The sequence below is a fragment of the Solanum verrucosum genome, unplaced genomic scaffold (assembly GCF_900185275.1).
Source record: "Solanum verrucosum unplaced genomic scaffold, falcon-dt-bn FXZP01000165.1, whole genome shotgun sequence".
Classification (NCBI taxonomy): Eukaryota; Viridiplantae; Streptophyta; class Magnoliopsida; order Solanales; family Solanaceae; genus Solanum; species Solanum verrucosum.
The window spans coordinates 1,324,844-1,344,135 of NW_026020340.1; the positions used below are offsets into that span (position 1 = coordinate 1,324,844).

Sequence of the window (19,292 nt, forward strand, 5' to 3'; positions counted from 1 at the left end):
TTATTGAGTATTTAATCAAATAAAAGAAAAGTCAAAGGAGTAATAATGTAATTAATTTAATTTAAGTCAATAACAATTATAAAAAAAATAAAAAATTGTGTCAGCTGTTTTTCCTTAAAAAACGTGCTTGGAGCCTTTTTTTTTTCTTCTTAAAAAACGTATGCAACAAATTTCTCAAAAAAATAGATACAAATGGAATTCGAACCCGCAACATTAGCCTTCTAAAGTTGCCCTCCTACCATGGCATCACAAACCAATTTTGTTCTGTGAGTGGCACGCTTTATATTTATATAAATATTATATATATATACCTATGTATATATAGAGTTTCCGTCGAAGTTCGGGGGTGGCGTGACACCCCCACAACCCTTCATAGATCCACCACTAGTTTCAACACTGGGCAGCAGAAGGACTCGTACTCGAAAGAGAAGGAAAGGCAATTGCACAAGTTGCTGAAAGCTATATATGATCTCAATGAATTTCCAAACAGAAAGTTGATCCAAGTTTACACTGATGGAAAGTTAGAATAGATAACTTGTATTTTGAGTTTTCTAGTTCAAATTTCAGGACTATATTTTTATTTTTCGAACCCCTTAGAGTGATTTTGGAGATATCAAACTTTCTGTAAAAGCATGTCCACCTTGAATGGTATCACATCGAGGCCATGATCTAAATGGTCTACTGACCATCCTAAATGTGTTCCCTCTAGTTACCCATCGAGGCCATGATCTAAATGGTCTACTGACCGTCCTAAATGCGTGCCCTCTAGTTTCAATATTCAGGCACCAAAATAGCACTTCACCATCCGCAAACCTATGTCTCGGCGCGGCATAAACATACAGAGTATCTTTTACTATAGTTAACAATGGCATCCAAGATTCCTTGACACCATACTCTTTTAATACCCATACCTTAAAAGTACCATTTCCCGTAAAAAAGATATTAGAATGAACACAAAGCATTCCTTCCAACACAGAAACGCCAACAGTGTCAGGGCCTGCCTTCAAGCTTAATAATTCCTCTGACAAAGGTATCTTTATGTACACTTCAGTTGAAATATTAAACGAAATCACCACAAAATAATTTCTTGAAACCTGGATCCAATGAAATGCCGCATGTATAAATGGCAAAGAATCTGTGGCATAAAACCAACAGCGATTGGCACGAGGATGTTCATCAATGCTTCTCCAAGAGCCATCTTTCAACGCGAGAATTTCATTAGGATAATTGGGACCTTCTAGGTTCTGGTGCATATGCATGATCTTATACTCACCACTGCTTGAGTCATAACCTAAACCAAAACGAGAACGTCCATCCCCGGGACATCCCAGAGGGGGAAGTACTATTGATTCTCTTATGGAAGGGTTCCACAGCAAAAATTTGACGCGATCCTTATCACGAATCTCGATAATAGCTAAGCCATTGTAACAACAATGGATCAGGCAACTCCTTGGTTTAAGGGTTGAAGGGCGATCAAGTTTAAGTTTTTGTACATCCTTAACCTGTTGAACCGGCGATAAAGGACAACAATATAGGGAGAACGTAGAATCCTTAGGGCCCCATTGGTAGATAAGAAGCTTTTGGGAATCATGGTCATTCCTGGCACGATTGAGATGCTTCTTTGTAAAATAAGGATCAGATATCAATGTTGTCGAAAATTTGGAAACACATTTGAATCGAACAAGAGACCGCACAGGTAACCTGCTGAGGATGTTAGCAAGTATTTCCTCAGGAAACTGAACCGTGACCTAGATAGAACAAGAAAGACAATTTTTATAAAGTATTCAACATTTGACAAAACGGGTATTCACTAACAAATAATAGAATTGAATATGAGAATACAGAGCAATGTACTCAAAAAGGATATAAAAATTACGGAGATAGCATGCATTATTCCTATTTACCAAAAAACACGCACCTACGGGGGATCTAGGTGGTGTCCACCCGAACCTCCTCAACAAAAAATTATACGTAATTTTTTTATTGACACATACAAATTTTGAATCCATGAACACAAGTTCAAGAGTAGAGCTTGAGTTTCCTAATTCAAATTTAAAGACTATATTTTTATTTTTTGAATCAGAATATAAAAACAATAAATAATACCCTGATCCAGAGATTTTTGAATCACAAATAGTATGTTTAATCAACAACAAATAAGATGAATTTACCGAATCATCAACGTCCAGGTGATCAATTGAGGGGGGGTTCTTCTTCCCTAATTTAAGTAAAAAATTGTTGTTGGTTATAAAGGACAATAGAGCAGAAAAGATAAAATTAGCCTTTCCCTTCGTCTTCTGTTTCTTACAACACGAACTCTCTGCTAATTTTCCATCATTCTTCCTTTTCTGCGCCATCGCAACACTTGATTTCGATTTTCTAGGGTATCTATGGATATATATTATATATATATGTTAGTAGTAATTCACCGCTGGCGCTTATATTCCTACTAGATAATGAAAGGCCCGTTACGGGCCCAATATTACAATTTAATAGAAATTTATAATAGAAATTTAATTAGTTTTCGGGGAAAAAAATTATTATGATATTTTCAAATAAACAGGATAGGAAAGAATAATAAAATATCACACGATTCAGTGATTTTTTAACATCATGTCAAACATATATATTTGAATTAAATAATTAAATTAATGATATTTTTCTATTTTATATAAAAATTATTCAAGAGAAAAGATTAAAATTATGAGTGTCAATATATTAACAATTTTCATAAACTATATAAAGCAATAAAGTCTGATGATCCATCTATAGATTAATTTTAAATATACTTAAAATTTGTTTTATAGGTGTTTAACAAACAAAAATAATGACCTACTTGATGAAAATTAGAATGAATTATCTCATTCTTTACAAAGTGATAAAGGATGAAAAAAAAGTTTTGACTTTATGTCTTGTCTTTATGTTCATTTAAATTAGGAGAACAATTTAGTGTAGTAGACAAATAATTTTACCTTATGAATGAATATTTTACCTCAAATAAAAAGGATTGAAGAATATTAACAAAAGTTAACTTCAAAACAAAAAGGGCACATCCGATTGACCATTTAGGGAATTAGTTTGGGTTGGTCATTTTTAGATAATTAATTTAGTTTTAAGGTCTATTTGTGTATTTTTTTTTCAAAATTTAAATCATACTGTGGATCATTCTCACGAATACCCTTATTTAGGGTGGTTTAATTCTTGTTTCTCAATATTTTATTTAAGTGAAAAGAGTCGTTGGTAAAAATTTTCCTAACATTAAATTATAGGAAGTTCTATGGATAGTTTTTTTTTTTTGGTGAAGTCTATGGATAGTTTATCTTAATGGATAATAGAAATTTTAACATTTATTTATTTTTATTGGTAAAATGAATATATAGTTATAATATAATATGTATTGTTTTATTATTTGTATTAATTTAATGAAAAGATGGCATATAGTTTCAAATTATGCAATTTTCCGTATTATAATTATGCATTTTTTATTGTCAATTTTTTCCTAGATTTTAATTAATTTATCTTTCTGATCACCAATAAGTTATATGATCAAAACATGATTAATGTATTAATTTGTATTTTTCTATTCTTATTAGAGATAAAAGAATAATAATATTAAGTGTTAATTGATAACTTGAAAAATAAAATAGGTCATATACTATAATAATTAAATTTTGATTTGATTAATCTTAAAGAGGAAAACATTCTATTGTAAATGAGATTCAAAGAATATATATTTTTTTCAATTTTAATTAGGAGGATTTTAAAATTATACTTGAGGAATTATTATTTCAAAATTTTGTGAGCATTCTGAGTTTACTTTATTACTTCATTTGTACATTTTATTTATCATACTGATTTTTTTACAATCTTTAAAACAATTTATTCAAAATTATTTTTATTTATTATTTAATTTTAATTTATTACTAATTTGTTTTTTTACCATGCATTATTTTTTTTAGCAAAATACATCAATTAGATTAAACTTTATTCTAATTTTAGGAAAGATAAAAAATAATAATAATAATAAAAAAAGAATGGTCTTGATTGTACTCTACTTTTACAAGAGATGGGTCCCACTTTTTAGAGGTAATAGATTCTTCTAGTAAGTTGCCTGGTTTTTTGGAAAATTCAAGAACTCCTCTGCATTATGTACAACTGCTTTAAGCTGAGATTTTTATTAAATTGATGAAATTGCCCTTGGTCGTCCTCCTCATCACATTTCTATATAATAGAAATTTTTATTTCGATCGGATCGGGTCGGGTCGGATTCTTCCCAATTTGATTTGGTAAAAAATATTGCAATATTAAAGTAACATCAACATATTTAATGCTACAAATATTATTGAAATATAATACAGTTAATTGATAAATTAATATAGAATTTGAAGTTTGACAATAACAAATTCCGATGCTACAAAATATTTTCTTACACCCTCATTCATATTAAACAACACAATTATTTTTGAAAATTTCCTGAAAATAATTATTCTCTTACTTTATAAACTTTCTTTTTCCTTTGAAAAGAAAGAAAAAAAAAAAGTAACACGTTACGTTGATTTTCAAATGGACAATTGGCGCATCAAACATAAAACTTAGGAATTCATGGACAATAATTAGTAATTATTTTTAGTTATTTTCTTTTTCTTTTCTTGACTTTTTCTATTATTATATATAGAAAAGTCTTGAATGGAATGATCAAGGGCAAACATGTCTTTTTCATCTAATTTACATCTAGAGTACGGAATCTATTTGAGCCATACAGAGATAAACTTGATTCAAATAAATCGCAATTCTAGAAAGTAACTAAAATAACAACGGTCATTAATTTGTTAACGTCTATATTTAAACATAAAACGAAATTGCTTTGATCATTTTATAAAATGTAATTTTTTCTTACACTCACTGAGAGCGCCATATTCAGGTACTTCAAGCATGTCAATGCAAGCCATTGTATGGAACTCTTGTTTCTCAGTGGATCAACAGGTTGACTAGTGTTAGTTAGGTTGTTCTTTACTCGAGGAGGAAAGTTATCGAACGTTGCCTGTAATATCGAACTTACCTAAAAAACAAAATGCAAAATTTCTTATGCATTGAAGATGTTATGTTACCAATTTCATTGTATTATTTGCTGGTCCAGCTTGATTTCCTTTCTGTAAGGAAATAGATGATATTGATTTGTCTGACTGAAGGAAGACAGCTCCTGAAACTTGTGTTCGCGGATAAGATTAGTGTATATCATATTCTTTTCAGATTCTACTTATGAAATTACATCGAGAATATTTTTGTGACAACTAACAAAAGAGACTAATGTCAGTTAACTGGAGTACAATTCTTCTCCCTAGTCCAAATTTCAATTAAATGGTACCTTCAAAAAAGGGCTATTAAATAATTGAAATGTTTGAATCATTTTTTATGTCGAGTGATTTTCAAATTTTATGATCTTAAACTAAACATACGTGTATCAAAATGTCTTTAAAACAACCAAATTGAAAAGGAGAAACAATACATCAGGTCGCAATTATTAAGAAATTTGAGTAATATATATCAAACTACATTACCCTTTTCAAGTTGTACTCTATACCTCTTAAGGCTCTAACTCCTACTCAACGAGGACTATTAACTCGTTTGTCGTACCTCTTATTTCGTTCGAGTTGAATTACATTCTTCCTCTGAGGGGTGTAAAAATTGGTTACTATCTCGAAAAAATCCATATCGTCCATCCAAATTATCTCAATTATAGCCAACTCCCCCTCCCTTGTCTTTTTCCCTATCGAAAAACTGCTTCATAATGTATTGAATCATATTATATTATTTTAATGAATATAATATTATAATGAATTGTATCGTTTTCCTTTGATACACACAATCAAACATCAATAATCTAAATAATAAACCTAAAAAATAATAATTAGAGTACGAAAGTAAAATTACTATTAAAAGGTGGATTAAAGAATAAAATATAATACTAATAAATAAAAACAAAATTTAAAAAATGACACGATTACACCAAATCTTTCCTAACATAATATGAATTTTTTCGTTATTTACGTAATGATAAATTTAGTAAATTGAATCCGAGGCGGATTCGGGATTTCGAAAAAATTAAAGGAACAGTAATCAAAATAACGACGAAAAAAAGGAAAGAAGGAAAAGTATTTTTTCCTTTTCTATCTTGGTTTGGTTTCAACATCTAAAATATAGTACAGACAAAAACCTAATTCTCTTGCCTATAATACTACATTAAATAGCCTTATACAATTGTTGTTGAAACCTATCAACGGGCCGAAGGAAGCTTCAAATTTTCTACTTTGATCTGTAAGTTATTCGATTTTGCATTTGTTCTTTTTTATGATATAGTACTCACTATGGGTGTTTAAAGGAAGAGATGAACTTTTTTTCTTGTGGGGTGTTCTTTAATTTGCTAATTGATGAAGAATTTAAGCTAAAAATTGGTTTGTGAGAAATGGGTTTTTTGTTATATCTTGGTGGGTATTGGTTGATAATTGATAGAGAATTTGAGGTCAAAATTGGTTTTTGAGAAGTGGCTATTGGTTGATTGTTAGCAAATGATAGAGAATTTGAGCTAAAAATGGTTTTTGAGAAGTGCTTTTGTTATATCTTGGTGGGAATTGGTTGATTGTTAGATAAATGATTGAGAATTTGAGCTAAAAATTGGTTTTTGTTATATATTGGTGGGTATTGGTTGATTGTTAGATAATTGATTGAGAATGTGAGCTAAAAATTGGGTTTTGAGAAGTGGGGTTTTGTTATATCTTGGTGTGCCTTGGTTGATTGTTAGCTAATTGATGGTGAATTTGAACTAAAAAGTGGTTTTTGAGAAGTGGGATTCGGTTATATCTAGGTGGATATTGGTTATCGATTGAACACTTGATTTTTTGGTTATCTAGGTGGATATTGATTTCTCGAGGTCAAATAGAATCTTGGTTGGGGAATCTTAGTAGCTCAGTTGGTTGGTTTACCGAACTTTCACCTTGTCGCCTATCGGTGAGGGTTCGATTCCCCATCTGCTAATCCTCTACCTTAATTATTTTTTAAAAAGTTCGAATCTTGGTTTTTCTATTCCTCTTTCAATTTTACAGGCTCTAGATTTGCATTGATAGGAAAAAGAATTTCAAGAATGTAATGTAAAATGATACTCCCTGCAATTCAATTTGTGGTTGGTTTTGACTTTGACATGGAGTTTAAGAAAATAAAGATTTTTTTTGAATTGTGTGGTCTTAAACTAAAGATATGTAGGATGTACTAAAATCCCCTTTCATCTTGTGATTTTAAATGTGTCATGTGGAAAGCTAGAATTAAAGTGTTGCTAAAAAAAGGAAAGAGACTTTTTTTTGGAACCGTCTAAAAAGGAAAGTAGGACAAAAAGTGAAACCGAGGGAGTACTATTTTAGAATCAGTAGTGGTTTCCTGAATTTGGAATGTCTTTGTTGTTTAATTAGGTAATGTATATTATTGGGAGAAAGGGAAAACCTTGTATTTAAGGTGTAAACAAAATAGAAAGCCTCTTTTTGGGTTACTTTGCCCTCAGAAAGTTCTCGAAATCGAGAACGATTCTCAGTGTATTACTGTTTTTTTCCAGTGTAGCAGCTTGTAGGCAAAGGCGGATGCAGAGTGCAGATACTGGGCTCATATAAATCTAGTACTTCTCACACAAAGTATAAATTTATATGTGAATATCCACTAAAATTGCAATGAATAGTGGATATGAACCCATATCTTTAAAAATATAATGAGTATTCAATTCTAAGAACTTAAATTTTGAACCCATAAAGCTTAAATCCTGGATATGCCCCTGCTTATAGGTGAATCTTGAAAACGCTGGAACAATAGAATTAACATTGCTGAATCCTATGTTGGTCAGACTCTTCATAAATGGCAGTGCTTGTCGGACCCTTCAAAAGAAGTGCATTTGGATCTGACATGGGTGCGGTAACATTTTTGGAGAGTCCGAGCAACTTAGGCTGAATCAGTGTCCTTGTTGCGTGACGCCTGCAGTATATTTTATCTGCATAGTTTTTGCAAATTTACAAAATGGAGTAAGAATTAAGGATGTTAATTGATGGTTACCTACTTCATTCTGCAGGTTGCATAAATCTCAACTTCAAATTGGCTTATTAGTGGACATGATCTATGTTCAAGTAAGATATTTATATACAGGAAAATTATAAACTATATTCCCTTTTTTTTTTCTTTTTTCTTAGGGAAGTATTTAATTACATTGAAATTTCTTTCTCTGACCATAACTTGCATCTTATTGGCTACCTGTTATTTCTAATTGTTGTGTCAAGAATGATATGTTCTGAGAAGATAATAAAATAAAATGAAGCTGCAAATCAAATTTATGAAAATCTAAAGAAAAATGTAATGATAACAAACGGAATCATGTCAATTGCTACTCTAGTGGAGTTTCTTACTGGTGATGTATGGAGACTAATTTATGCTCAAAAGGAATGAGCAAGACTGATTACTATTTCTCGGACTGTTAACCGGTTAAACAGTTTTTATCTACACTTCCATTTTTTGGGGATTCATCCATATTGCTGACATGGTAGTTTACTTCAAAAGGATGTGGCAGGCACTTGTTGTTTCTGAATTTACTGTGTCCAGTTTGATTTTCCAAAGTATGCTATAAACATACTCCTCTCGAGCTATAGAAAAGACAACTGCTTCGGTCTGGTTTGAGGTTATACTTGATCAGGCCTTTTATGGAGTCTAATGCTTTGATGGATTGAAACCTGAAATCCTTTGTATGTTGTGGTAGACTGATGATTTCAACTATATATTTTTCTTCTATATGGTGAGGTTGGGGGCCTTTTTTATCTACTTTGAATTGTTCTCCTTCGAGCCGAAGGTCTATTAAAAACATCCTCTCTACCCCAAGTACCCTACCCTCCCCAGACACCACTTTGTGTAATATGTTCTTGTTGTTATATGGTGGGGTTGGGAAGAGCCGAAGAGGCTAATGTTGGGTCTCACTGTAGTTTCTGTTTTCTTTTGTATCTTTGATAAGTTGATTTTAGTTCATAATCCCTTCTGGTTCCCGTCATCAGCTTGTTGGGTATGTGATAATCAGAGTCTATTTTCACGTCTTATTAGCAATATCCTTGCGGAAGTGTCTTTACATCAAGTGTAATTCATGTTACGTTAATCTGCTAAAGTGGAAACAGAAAAACCCATCTGAGGGTACTTAGCTGATATAACCAAACCATATCTATTGAAGGGGGCATATAAATGCAGCAACTAAAAAGTTGTAAAAACCATGCCTCAGTTAGCATGACTTTTTGTGAAATATGAACAATTGTGAGCTTTCTTTGTGAATTTATTATAATGTCTATGCAAGCAGTTCATTCCTTATTTTCAAATCTGTCACTGCCTGTGGTTTTGCCTCGGTATCTTATTATCTTGCTGTTGTTTCTGTTTGTTGCTATTGCCTCTTTTTCACTGTTTGGTCAGCTGAGGGTCTTTTGGAAACAACCTTTTTACCTTCTCAAAGGTAGGGGTAAGGTTTGGATACACGCTACCCTCCTCATATCCCACATGTAGGATTACACTGGATTTGTTGTTGCAAGCTGTTCATTTCTGTTGCTGACCTCTGAGAATCTGTGCCTCATAAATTTCCATTTAGTTCGAGGATTCCTTCCATATCACAACTCCACCGTCAACCTTAGTAGGAAAGAACTTACGGCACTTGACAGACAGCTTGTAATTCAACCCACTACACATTCCATTGGGTTGCTTGGAAGGATGAAGAAGTGGTTACAAATTTACATACACTTATCAATTCTAAGTTGCTCGGACTCGAGCGCAGGTGTCCGATATGGTTGTGAATCTAGAGGACAGATTCTTCATGATCTGAATTTTAAAGTTTGGGGATATGGATCTAGTTATGGATACAAATTCGGGGATTTGGCTAAAACTAATTCAAAAATCTAAAAATAGAGTTATAAAACCTAAATTTAAGAAATATTTCGCGGACAACTTGAGGAGAAAATAGTGATAGGTGGAAAATCTTGAAATGATACTGTTAGAATAGGAATAGGAACAAGAATAATATATACAAATCCTACTTAGAAAATTTTTTATTTTTTTTTATAACCGAGAAATCCGTCTGTGACCCGCCCATTGGACCAATAATAGCCTTCTAAACTCGGTGGATAATGGGCCCGCCCCTCTACCCTTCTCCACTTAAATACCGGGCTTCGCTTTGCATGGTGTGGGGCTTGAACCTGCGACCCGAGCCACAAGTCCTCCACCTTTTGCCACTTCAGCTAAGCCTTGGGGGTGAATAGGAATATAATTAGGAATAGTAAATAGAATTCTACTTGAAAAAGGATTGTATTGTAGTGTCCTAGTTGGAAAAGGAATCTAATGTAGGGTCTATGAATAGGGTAATAATGTAGATACACAATTCAATAGTATTTTTCTCTTCTACAAGGTTAGTAGGTAGTCGAGCGCTTTGCTTTCCCATTCCCAGATTATTAGTATTAGTCTTTTATTTTCGTAGTCTTAGATTTCTATTTGTTTCTATTGATTCTTTAACATCGATTATTGTACTTTCTTGTTGTTGTTCCTGCTTGTTGCTATTGTCGTCTTTTTCATCTGTTTTGGGCCGAGGGTCAATCAAAAACAGGCTCTCTACCTTTTCAAGATAGGGTAAGATCTGTATACACACTACCCTCCCCAGACCTCACTTGTTGTTGTAGTTGTTACTACAACTGTTTTTGACTATGATTATTGACCTTTTCTGGCACAAGCTAGATCCAGAAGCATTTCCTAGCTTTTTACCCGTTGAATTGTTGCCCCTCACGTAGTATATAATTATTAAACCACTAATATTTATCGAAGTGGATGAACCGTCCCTAGAAATCTGGTTAACTTACTCATCATATAGAATACACTCCCCAATTTCTGACTCCTGATTATTTATCTGAACAAACTCTCATTGTTTTCTTGCCCCAGCAGTGATGATGAACCGTTGGCTTTCAAAAAAATGCATGAATTTTCCACAGTGGACGGCTTTGTAGAGATAACTGAATCCTTGGCGGACATGATAAAGTTCATTGCAAATGAGCCCTCTGTTGGGCTTTTCTATATTCAACAGCATTCCCAGAAAGCAGCGCCCAACCTTGTAAATCTCAAAAACAGTATTGAGGAAAAATCCCGTGAAATGGCACTTCACACGGAAGATTCAGATGATTCCATCACCGTGATCAGGTCGATGAAAGAGTGTGGACTTCCAATTGCTAATGGTATGATCAAAGATCTCAGGCATACCCTGGCTGTCATTTCAAAGAAACAACCAAAGAAGGGATTAATTAGCGGACCCAGTTCAAGTTTCCCAGTTGGTATAGCTACCTCTTGGAGTCCTTCCACCTGGGTTCGCAATACTGTTTCAGAAGAGGATGATAAGAGGACAGCTGGATATCTCTCGAATGTTTTTCAGTCCGCAAAACAAAAGGCTAGTAACTTCAAATGGCCTCAGTTAGAGACCGAAGAAACTCAGCCAGCCAAGAGTGAACCATCTTCATCAGACAAGGATGAACCATCTGTGACTCGTACTAATGACGCGCTATTAGCTGCCGATGTGAGCTCTTCGTCCTCACTTGGACGGGCCAATAGTGAAGACCAACAAGAACAGGTAAACAAAAGCATGTCCTATGATCAACTGCTGTCTTTAACTGAAAACTTTGATGAATTCAAAGCTGATAAAGAAGCGAAACTAGAAGAGTGGTTGGGAGGGACATTGAAATCATAATGCCGGTCCAGAGAATAAGGAAAGCTGAAGTCCTTTAGCTCGATTGAACTCTTAAACATCGACGATACTTTTCTTATGAAGGAAACTCTCTTCCTGTATCATGATTTATGTACTTTATTATACTAGATGAAAAATGTACAAGTGAGAGTTCATTGTATAAGTGGAGTGTGTAAAGTTGTCTCCGTGTGACCTATAGGTTGCTCTGGATAAGCTGTCTACAGCACACCCTTTAGAGGTGCTGCCCTTTCCCCCAGACCCTGCGTGAATACAGGGTACTCAATGCATCGGACTGCCTTTTTTTTGTCCTAGTTGTGTTTGTACATTGAGGAATTTATTGACTGTAAACTGCTTTAGCTTATTATTATTGTGTTCTGAATAATCAGTTTCATGGTCCAAATATGAAACCAAATAATACTAAGGGGTCATTTGGTTCGTATTCTAGTTATTTGAATATTTGAGTTAGCGCGTTAGAGTACTTCCTCCGTCTTTATTTACTTGTCCACAATTGACTAATTAATCACTATCGCATTTAACGATCACTTAACCTTTTAATTGAGAAGAAAAAATTACTATCTCATTTTGTGCTCTTTGACGAATTTGTAAATACTATTTTCAAACCTATTAAGTTAATAAAAACTTCATATTTTTTTCTTTCAACATGACATTAGAAATCATAAAACTTCTTTTCAATTTTTCTGTGAGGAGGAGAGAGGGGACATCACTATGGATATTTTGGTAGCTAGTTAGAGTTATGCAATCCACATTTTACTTACAACCGACAACCATATTTGTTAGAAAAATGCTCAATACAACTCTGTAAATAAGAAATTTCATTCACTCTAAAACTATCATCAAGCCAAGTAAATAATTTTCATGATCAAACGAGCCTATTTTATTCTTCAGTAAATCTTTACTGCTTTTAGATACAAAAAAAAAATAGCAACTAAAACTACTAAGGTTAGTGAACTCCTAAAAATTGCACTATATATATACAATGGGATTGAAATCCCAAGAGGATGCATGCCTTTAAGTTACCCAGCAGTATAACTTGCACACTAGACAGAACAACTGCAGACGGCAGTATTATAAGATGGAGAATCAAGAGAGCTTTTTCTTGGCTTAGTCGTTCAACCTCCGGTTCTCAGTTGTAACATATGCATAGCGCTTGAAGACGAGGAGTAAGGAGAAAGATGTCAAGACGACAATCACATCCTAGATTCCCTGTTGAGCACCATTGTTGTGAAAGGTGTCAAGCTGAAAATCACATCCTAGATCCTCCGTCAAGCACCATAGTTGCGAAAGGCGTCAAGCTGTCAATCACATTCTATATTCCCCATCAAGCATCATACTTTCCATATCCCCATCACCTGCAAACCGGCGTATAAAGGTCAACAATCAGTGAATCAGATAGATGGTAAATTGCAGTGTTTCGTCCTCAAGGCAGCTATATTTACAAGAACTACAATGAAATTTAGGTAGGTTCTTGATAGTCCAGTAATACATTCTACGTATGCTAGTTTGCTATACGAAAAATGCCATAACAAATCTAAGGAGCATAGTAGGAGAATGGCATGAAGATAAATTATGTATAACAGGCAAGTAAAGAAAAGTGTCTGCTACCATAATATACCTGATGTATGCTGACTAGCCAAATTTCCAGTAGTAGGCGGAGCACATGTATCCGTGCTATCATCATATGTACTTCTGGGATATATAGGCCCATCACTATTGCTTCCTGTGTTCCCTCCAACATTTAAAAGCGGAGCGGTAGAACTACCAAAATTACCCTCAAACTTGTCACCAATGCTTGCATTGTGAAGCAAGTGTACAGAACTGCCCACTGATTTTGACCCCATGTCGTCATTTACTCTAATATTCAAACTTGGAGAAGCTACAGATCCAATAGCGCAAATTGGTTTAGGTTCCAAGTCAACATTTGTCAGATGTATCGTGGTAGTGCTGCTGCCAACTGCTTTAATCCTGCTGCTAGAAGCAGGGGAAGAAGTGGTTCTATTGCTTCCGCTTACAACTTTAGCCTTCCTGAAACAATTCAAAAACAGCATCCAGAGAAAGCTGAGATTCACTCCCAACAAGAAAAGAAACGAACAAACTAGAGATAAAGAGAAAGAGGGTGGGTGCTCATACCTAACTATTTTTCGCTTGAGAGTGGTGTCTTTTGACTTCATGACACCTATTTAAGGAAGATTCTTTAGGCTTAAATTGATACGTGCCACAGTTTCTAAAAAGGAACAAATGAAGCTACTTGCTCTTTCCTCTATATTGAGAGAGGGAGGGAGAACGAAATAAATAAATAGACAAATAAATTTATTTATATATAAATATTATATATATATATATATATATATATAGAGAGAGAGAGAGAGAGAAAGGATGACATACCAGATTTAAGTGTACCCGGTTTGCGCCTTCCTCTCTCAGCCTTAACTGAAGCAATTATAGAATCAACAGATGGACCCAAACCTTTTCTACCAACCAGTTTCACCCCAAGCTTCTCAGAAAGGAAATTCAGCCTCATCTCATCACCACCTCTGACCTCTCTAAGGTCAAGGGCTTGTTGCTTGGATAACAAAGTATAAACATGAAGCTCATGCTGGTTATTAAATTGGGACTGAAGCTGCTGAAAGAGTAATTTATTAGAAAGATGTCGACCAGGTCTTATTCCATCATGATTCCGTGTTTGGGGCCCACAGAAAGTCACTCGCAAAATTGCTGGTGACTCGAGATCAGAACTCTTTCTAGCAAAAATTATAGAGAAACTACCAAATTCCAAGTCTGGCTCCCTAAATAAGTCATCCAAAACAGAAGCATAATAATGAGTGCTCTTTGATGGTTTTTTCTCAATCTTCAGACTCATGGTTCTAGCCTTAGCATGGTGGGCAATGTTCGCAGCTTCTCTAAGCCCACTAAGAAAAGCTCCGTGCATAGTGGCTGGATAGCGCCTATTTGTGGCCTCACCAGCAAAGAAAAGTCTACCATCACCCACACTTTCTGCTAATATATCATAGTCATCTCCTGATGCCCCCACTGCAACATTAGAGTAAGAACCCAAGCTGAAAGGATCACTTCCCCATCTCGTACATACAGTTTGGATTGGCTCTGGCACTTCAATTCCTTGTGGTTCATATATACCTGAAGCAATGTCCAAAATTCCCATTACTACATCAGAAGCAAGAACCTTAACAGCAAGCTCCATGTAACAAGAATGCCTTTTGAAAAGGGCACAATGTTTTATCTTTTACTGAGATAGAGAGATACGTAACCACATATTTCTATAAAATGCAAAATACTGAAAACGATTGATGAACTCAAGCATAGAGTCTAAGAAGAAAAGAAGATTCTTTTTTCAAGGTGGTAAAAAAGTAAGTGGCAGTATGGCAGAAAAGACGCATGTTCTGCAACATATTATGAGAGTTAAGTGGGTTATACACTTTGAGGGATATGTCATTAAAAAATTACATTTTAAAGGACACTTTATTGGTTGGAGCAAGGAGAAAGAGGAAAGGCAGCTTAGAACACTTCGGAACACTGTCCTTGTATGCATATTCAGATAGCTTGTGAAGAGGGGATCACTGGAAGTTTTGTAGAAAAAAGAAGACACACTACATTGTACGAAGTATCCCGCATTAGTAGGGTCGGGGAAGGCAAGGGAGTATTGAAGTTTATTAAAGAGCTAGCTCACAATCAATATGTTTGTCCCCCGGGTGCTGAAGTACAAAGTGCAATGGAACTCCATCTGAACCCTAGATTAGAATCACAAGTAAGAAATTTAAAGGTAAGTTAGCTCAAGCTTTAATGATCAGGACATTTGACAAACTTTATCATTCTCGGAAGTCAGTCTTCAAGTAACCATACAATGTGAAAGTGCATCTTTTCACATACCAGCAATTACACCCAGGATAAGGAGGAATCATCATTTATATAACTAATTGATTTATATGAAACAATATCATATCTATAACATTTTTAGAAATTTATCTTTTTGGTTTGATAATGAAGAGAGTTCAGATCATATTGTTTATTTTTTGTAATGAATTGATTGCTCTTTTTCATGTGAACTACTTTTGTTTTTACATGTTTTCTTTTAATTTAAGCCATTGAGCCCACAAACAGTAGGATTATTCGACAATTCTTCATAGTCCACCTTTTATGAAGTATCAGCCTAGTGAAAAACTGACTCAAAATTGAGAGCATTGACCATAAAACAGCCACATCACTGTTACTCAGTATCTCTTCTTACCAAGTGAAAATGGCATTATCTCCATTAAAAATTGTTTTTTCTGCTTACCAAATTAGTGTTCTTTTCTTCTTGTTATATGCTGATTGGTATCTTATACAACAGACTCAGAAATTAAGCTTCAGGATTAAGTCAGTCAGTAGCAACAAAAAATGCATTTTACCTTTTAGAATTTGAAGAACTTTTGTCACTGCATCAGTCGGAGGCATGGTCTCAAACTTGTGTGCAGCTTCTCCAGCAACTAGAGCTAACAATAAGGGACCGCCGGCAACAGTTGCATAACTGTAGAACAAAAAGAATTCACCCCTGCTACTAGAATTATCAGTAAGATGCCCAAAGGTATCGAGATCAGTGCCCCAGAATACATATGGGAAAAGCATTGCAACCTTATTTAATAATCCAAATCCCAATCTTTTTATTCCATCAAGCTTCCGTTGAGGCAATTCTGGCATGAATTTAATAGAACCACCTTTCAGAACTCCAAGAGGAACAGTGCACAGCACCATATCTCCCTCAAATACTTGGGCCCCAGCGCCAACCTGTACTCCATCGGTACCATAACGAATGGTATGCACAATTTTTTCATAAAGAATAGGTACATTTTCAGTCAATGCATGAACTAGTTTTCCATTTCCTCCGGGCAGGAAGCAATGATCCCCTCCCATGTCAAAGGGGTCATCTTGGTCCCAAAATGCTAAGGAAAGTTTAGAAATCAGACCTGCGTTTGCATATTCCAAATTTGCTAGATGCCAATTAAACAAACTCATCTCCTCTTCATTCACGGCATCTTCATAATCCTGACGGAAAGTCTCCAATGCTGCTCCAAGAGAAACATCCTGAGAAACTTCTCCCATTAACTGCCTAAGCTTGCTTGCCTTCTCCAAAAGTAAATTATAAGCAGTCTCCACCTTGTGATCTAAATCTTGATCAACTGGCTTCCCATCCACACGATAAAGAGGGCATTTGTCTCTGACCTTGTGAAGTGTGCAAGACAGCTGCCGTGCCAAAATACCTAGTGGGTTCCCTAGCGTACCCGTCAACACACTCCCTCCTAAATCAGCAGCAGCTACCTTATTTCCACCTTCCATTTTTTTTGAGTACACCCTTCCACCAGCACGTTTTCTTCCCTCCAAAACTGTAACCTTAAACCCAAACAACATCAACTGCCGCGCTGCAGCTAACCCTGCAAGTCCTGCCCCAATAATGATAACACTAGGCTTACTCGGCTCAGCTGGAATCCTATCCTTAATAGCCGGCACAACTCCAAAATTAATATACCCACGCGATACCAAATAATTATGAGCAGAATCCAGCAAAGCATTACAATGCTTAGGTATAACATCAAAAAACATCTCTTTCGTTATCCAAGTCGACACATTTACACGCCATTTCATAAGTATATGGTTTCTAATAAGAATATAATTAACCTGTTCAATACCACCCACTACAGAAACAACCTCAGCTTCAATTTCCTCATCAGTTAAAGAATCAGCTGGAAACCCCGCAGTTAAAGCAATTAATGCCTCCGTCGTTGCCTCTTTGTTAATTACAATAATCTCATCCGAAGCATCAAAAGAAGCAGTATTTTTTCTAGCAGTCAAATTACGCACAAGATTCGAATTTTCCACAAGGGTTTTGCTAAACTGAACAAAAGAAGGCTACTATAAATTACCATTAGCATTAAAACGAATTAAGGGAAATTGTCATACATATATATACCTGGTCCAACGACGACGTCGTCGTACTCCGAGGTCTACCTCGTCTCCGTTTCGTCGGAATGGAGAGGGACAGAAGCTGGTCTGAAATTGAATCGGAATGAGGATTCGGGTTCGGGTTTGGGTTCGGGTCATGGCTAGGGTTTGAATTTGGAATTGAAGTGAAATTGGGAGTAGAATTGGGCAAATGAATGGTGAATTGAAGGGGATTGTTACTAGTAATATAAGGTAAAGATTGTTGAGAAGAAGGATTGTTATCTGAAGGATCCATGGCTGTTTTTTCTTCACTTTTTTCTGCAACTGTTACAGTAATCTGGAGAAGTGGGGAAGATGAAGAAAAAGAACTATCGCTGCAAATTAAGAATTCAAACCCGAAATCTCTAGGCCAAGTTCGGAATTCAAACCCAAAATTTCTAAGACAATTTCGTACTTAAAAAACTCGAACTCGATATTTCTATTATGTCTTTAATTTTTTTTTCAATATTATAATACCGTTTATTGTGAGATGAATCAAAATATGATTTTTTTATTTTTATAGGCGAGATTAATTATACTTTATAATTGACAATTCTTGCTAAATAAGAAATTATTAAATTGATTTAGATTCGTTAGTAGTGTGTTGACGATCGTTTTTTCCAAGAAATAAGGTTTCCTCCAAATTTATTATTTTTTGGATAAATTTGCTAATCGATTGTTTTTTAACACTCTATTATTAATTGAGCGATTAATTTTCAAGTTCTCGCTTCTAACTTAAAAGAACACATGATCAAGTTAAATTTTGTTATTGTATTTGCTAATGCTAAATTTTAAATTTCATCAAAAAATTTAACTTACCAATACTGCAATACATAGTGTGGACAAGCAAAAGCATATGAAATTAATTTGGATGTCCGAAAATCATATGATAGTGTTGTATGTATATCGATAGTATTCATTGATCGATGCCATGAATTATGTTATAAATTTGTTTTTGATGTAAAGAAATATGTAAATCTCCTAAATTAATATTTACATAATTCAAATACAACAGTATTGATGAAAATATCTAATAATGTTTAGAATGATTCATAGTTGTCAGATTATAATTTCGGATAACGTAAAATTGAATTATTTAAGAGTGAATTTAAATGAATCTTCAAAATTATAAATGAGATTTGTAAATTCTGATTGCTCCATCTAACCTATTGTATGCCCAAGCTGAACTTACTATTCTTGTTCCTTATTACGAAACAAAATGACTTTATATGACAGTAATTAAATATAGTGTTTAGATAGATTAGATGAATTTTCGCCGTTACAAAATGTTACATATTCATAATTTGAATGATAAATCTATAAGAAAAGTAAGAGAGTTATTATGAAAAGGTAGGATAAAAGATGAAATATGATTATTAAATACAAACAAAATATTAAGGTAACGACGCGATCACACCAAATTGATCATTACATAAAATGAGTTTTTTTGTCGTTATCGAACGATAAATTTAAACTATACGATACAACAAAATTTAAATAACAATCAAAACAAATATTTTATTTAAACTAA

General features: G+C 34.3%; 2 protein-coding genes across 8 annotated transcripts in view; one reads left to right on the forward strand and one right to left on the reverse strand.

Annotated features, from left to right (window-relative positions):
* Positions 1-12,212, forward strand: part of LOC125837043 (uncharacterized) — a 142,092-nt gene extending 129,880 nt beyond the window's left edge. For 2 of the 6 annotated variants that reach the window (XM_049516180.1, XM_049516181.1), the window contains exons 2-3: positions 8,106-8,159; positions 10,981-12,212. In XM_049516180.1, the coding sequence (XP_049372137.1) occupies positions 8,152-8,159; positions 10,981-11,776 (804 nt within the window). In that variant the 5' untranslated portion in view covers positions 8,106-8,151 and the 3' untranslated portion in view covers positions 11,777-12,212. Of the gene's footprint in view, positions 1-6,220; positions 6,316-8,104; positions 8,160-10,980 lie in introns of those variants that run through there. The other 4 variants (XM_049516183.1, XM_049516184.1, XM_049516182.1 and 1 more) reach the window with 3 other exon arrangements.
* Positions 12,213-12,612: 400 nt separating this feature from the next.
* LOC125837063 (protein FLOWERING LOCUS D) lies at positions 12,613-18,077 on the reverse strand. 2 transcript variants are annotated; one of them, XM_049516205.1, is made up of 6 exons: positions 17,751-18,077; positions 16,195-17,689; positions 14,177-14,926; positions 13,922-13,967; positions 13,407-13,816; positions 12,613-13,143 (listed from the first exon to the last, which is right to left on the reverse strand). In XM_049516205.1, the coding sequence occupies exons 1-6, from the start codon at positions 18,015-18,017 to the stop codon at positions 13,094-13,096; spliced, it is 3,018 nt and encodes a 1,005-aa protein (XP_049372162.1). In that variant the 5' UTR covers positions 18,018-18,077; the 3' UTR covers positions 12,613-13,093. The 2 variants fall into 2 exon arrangements, with proteins under 2 accessions (XP_049372162.1, XP_049372163.1); XM_049516206.1 differs by having other exon boundaries at positions 12,817-13,143; positions 16,195-17,674; positions 17,751-18,076.
* Between the last annotated feature and the right edge of the window lie 1,215 nt (positions 18,078-19,292).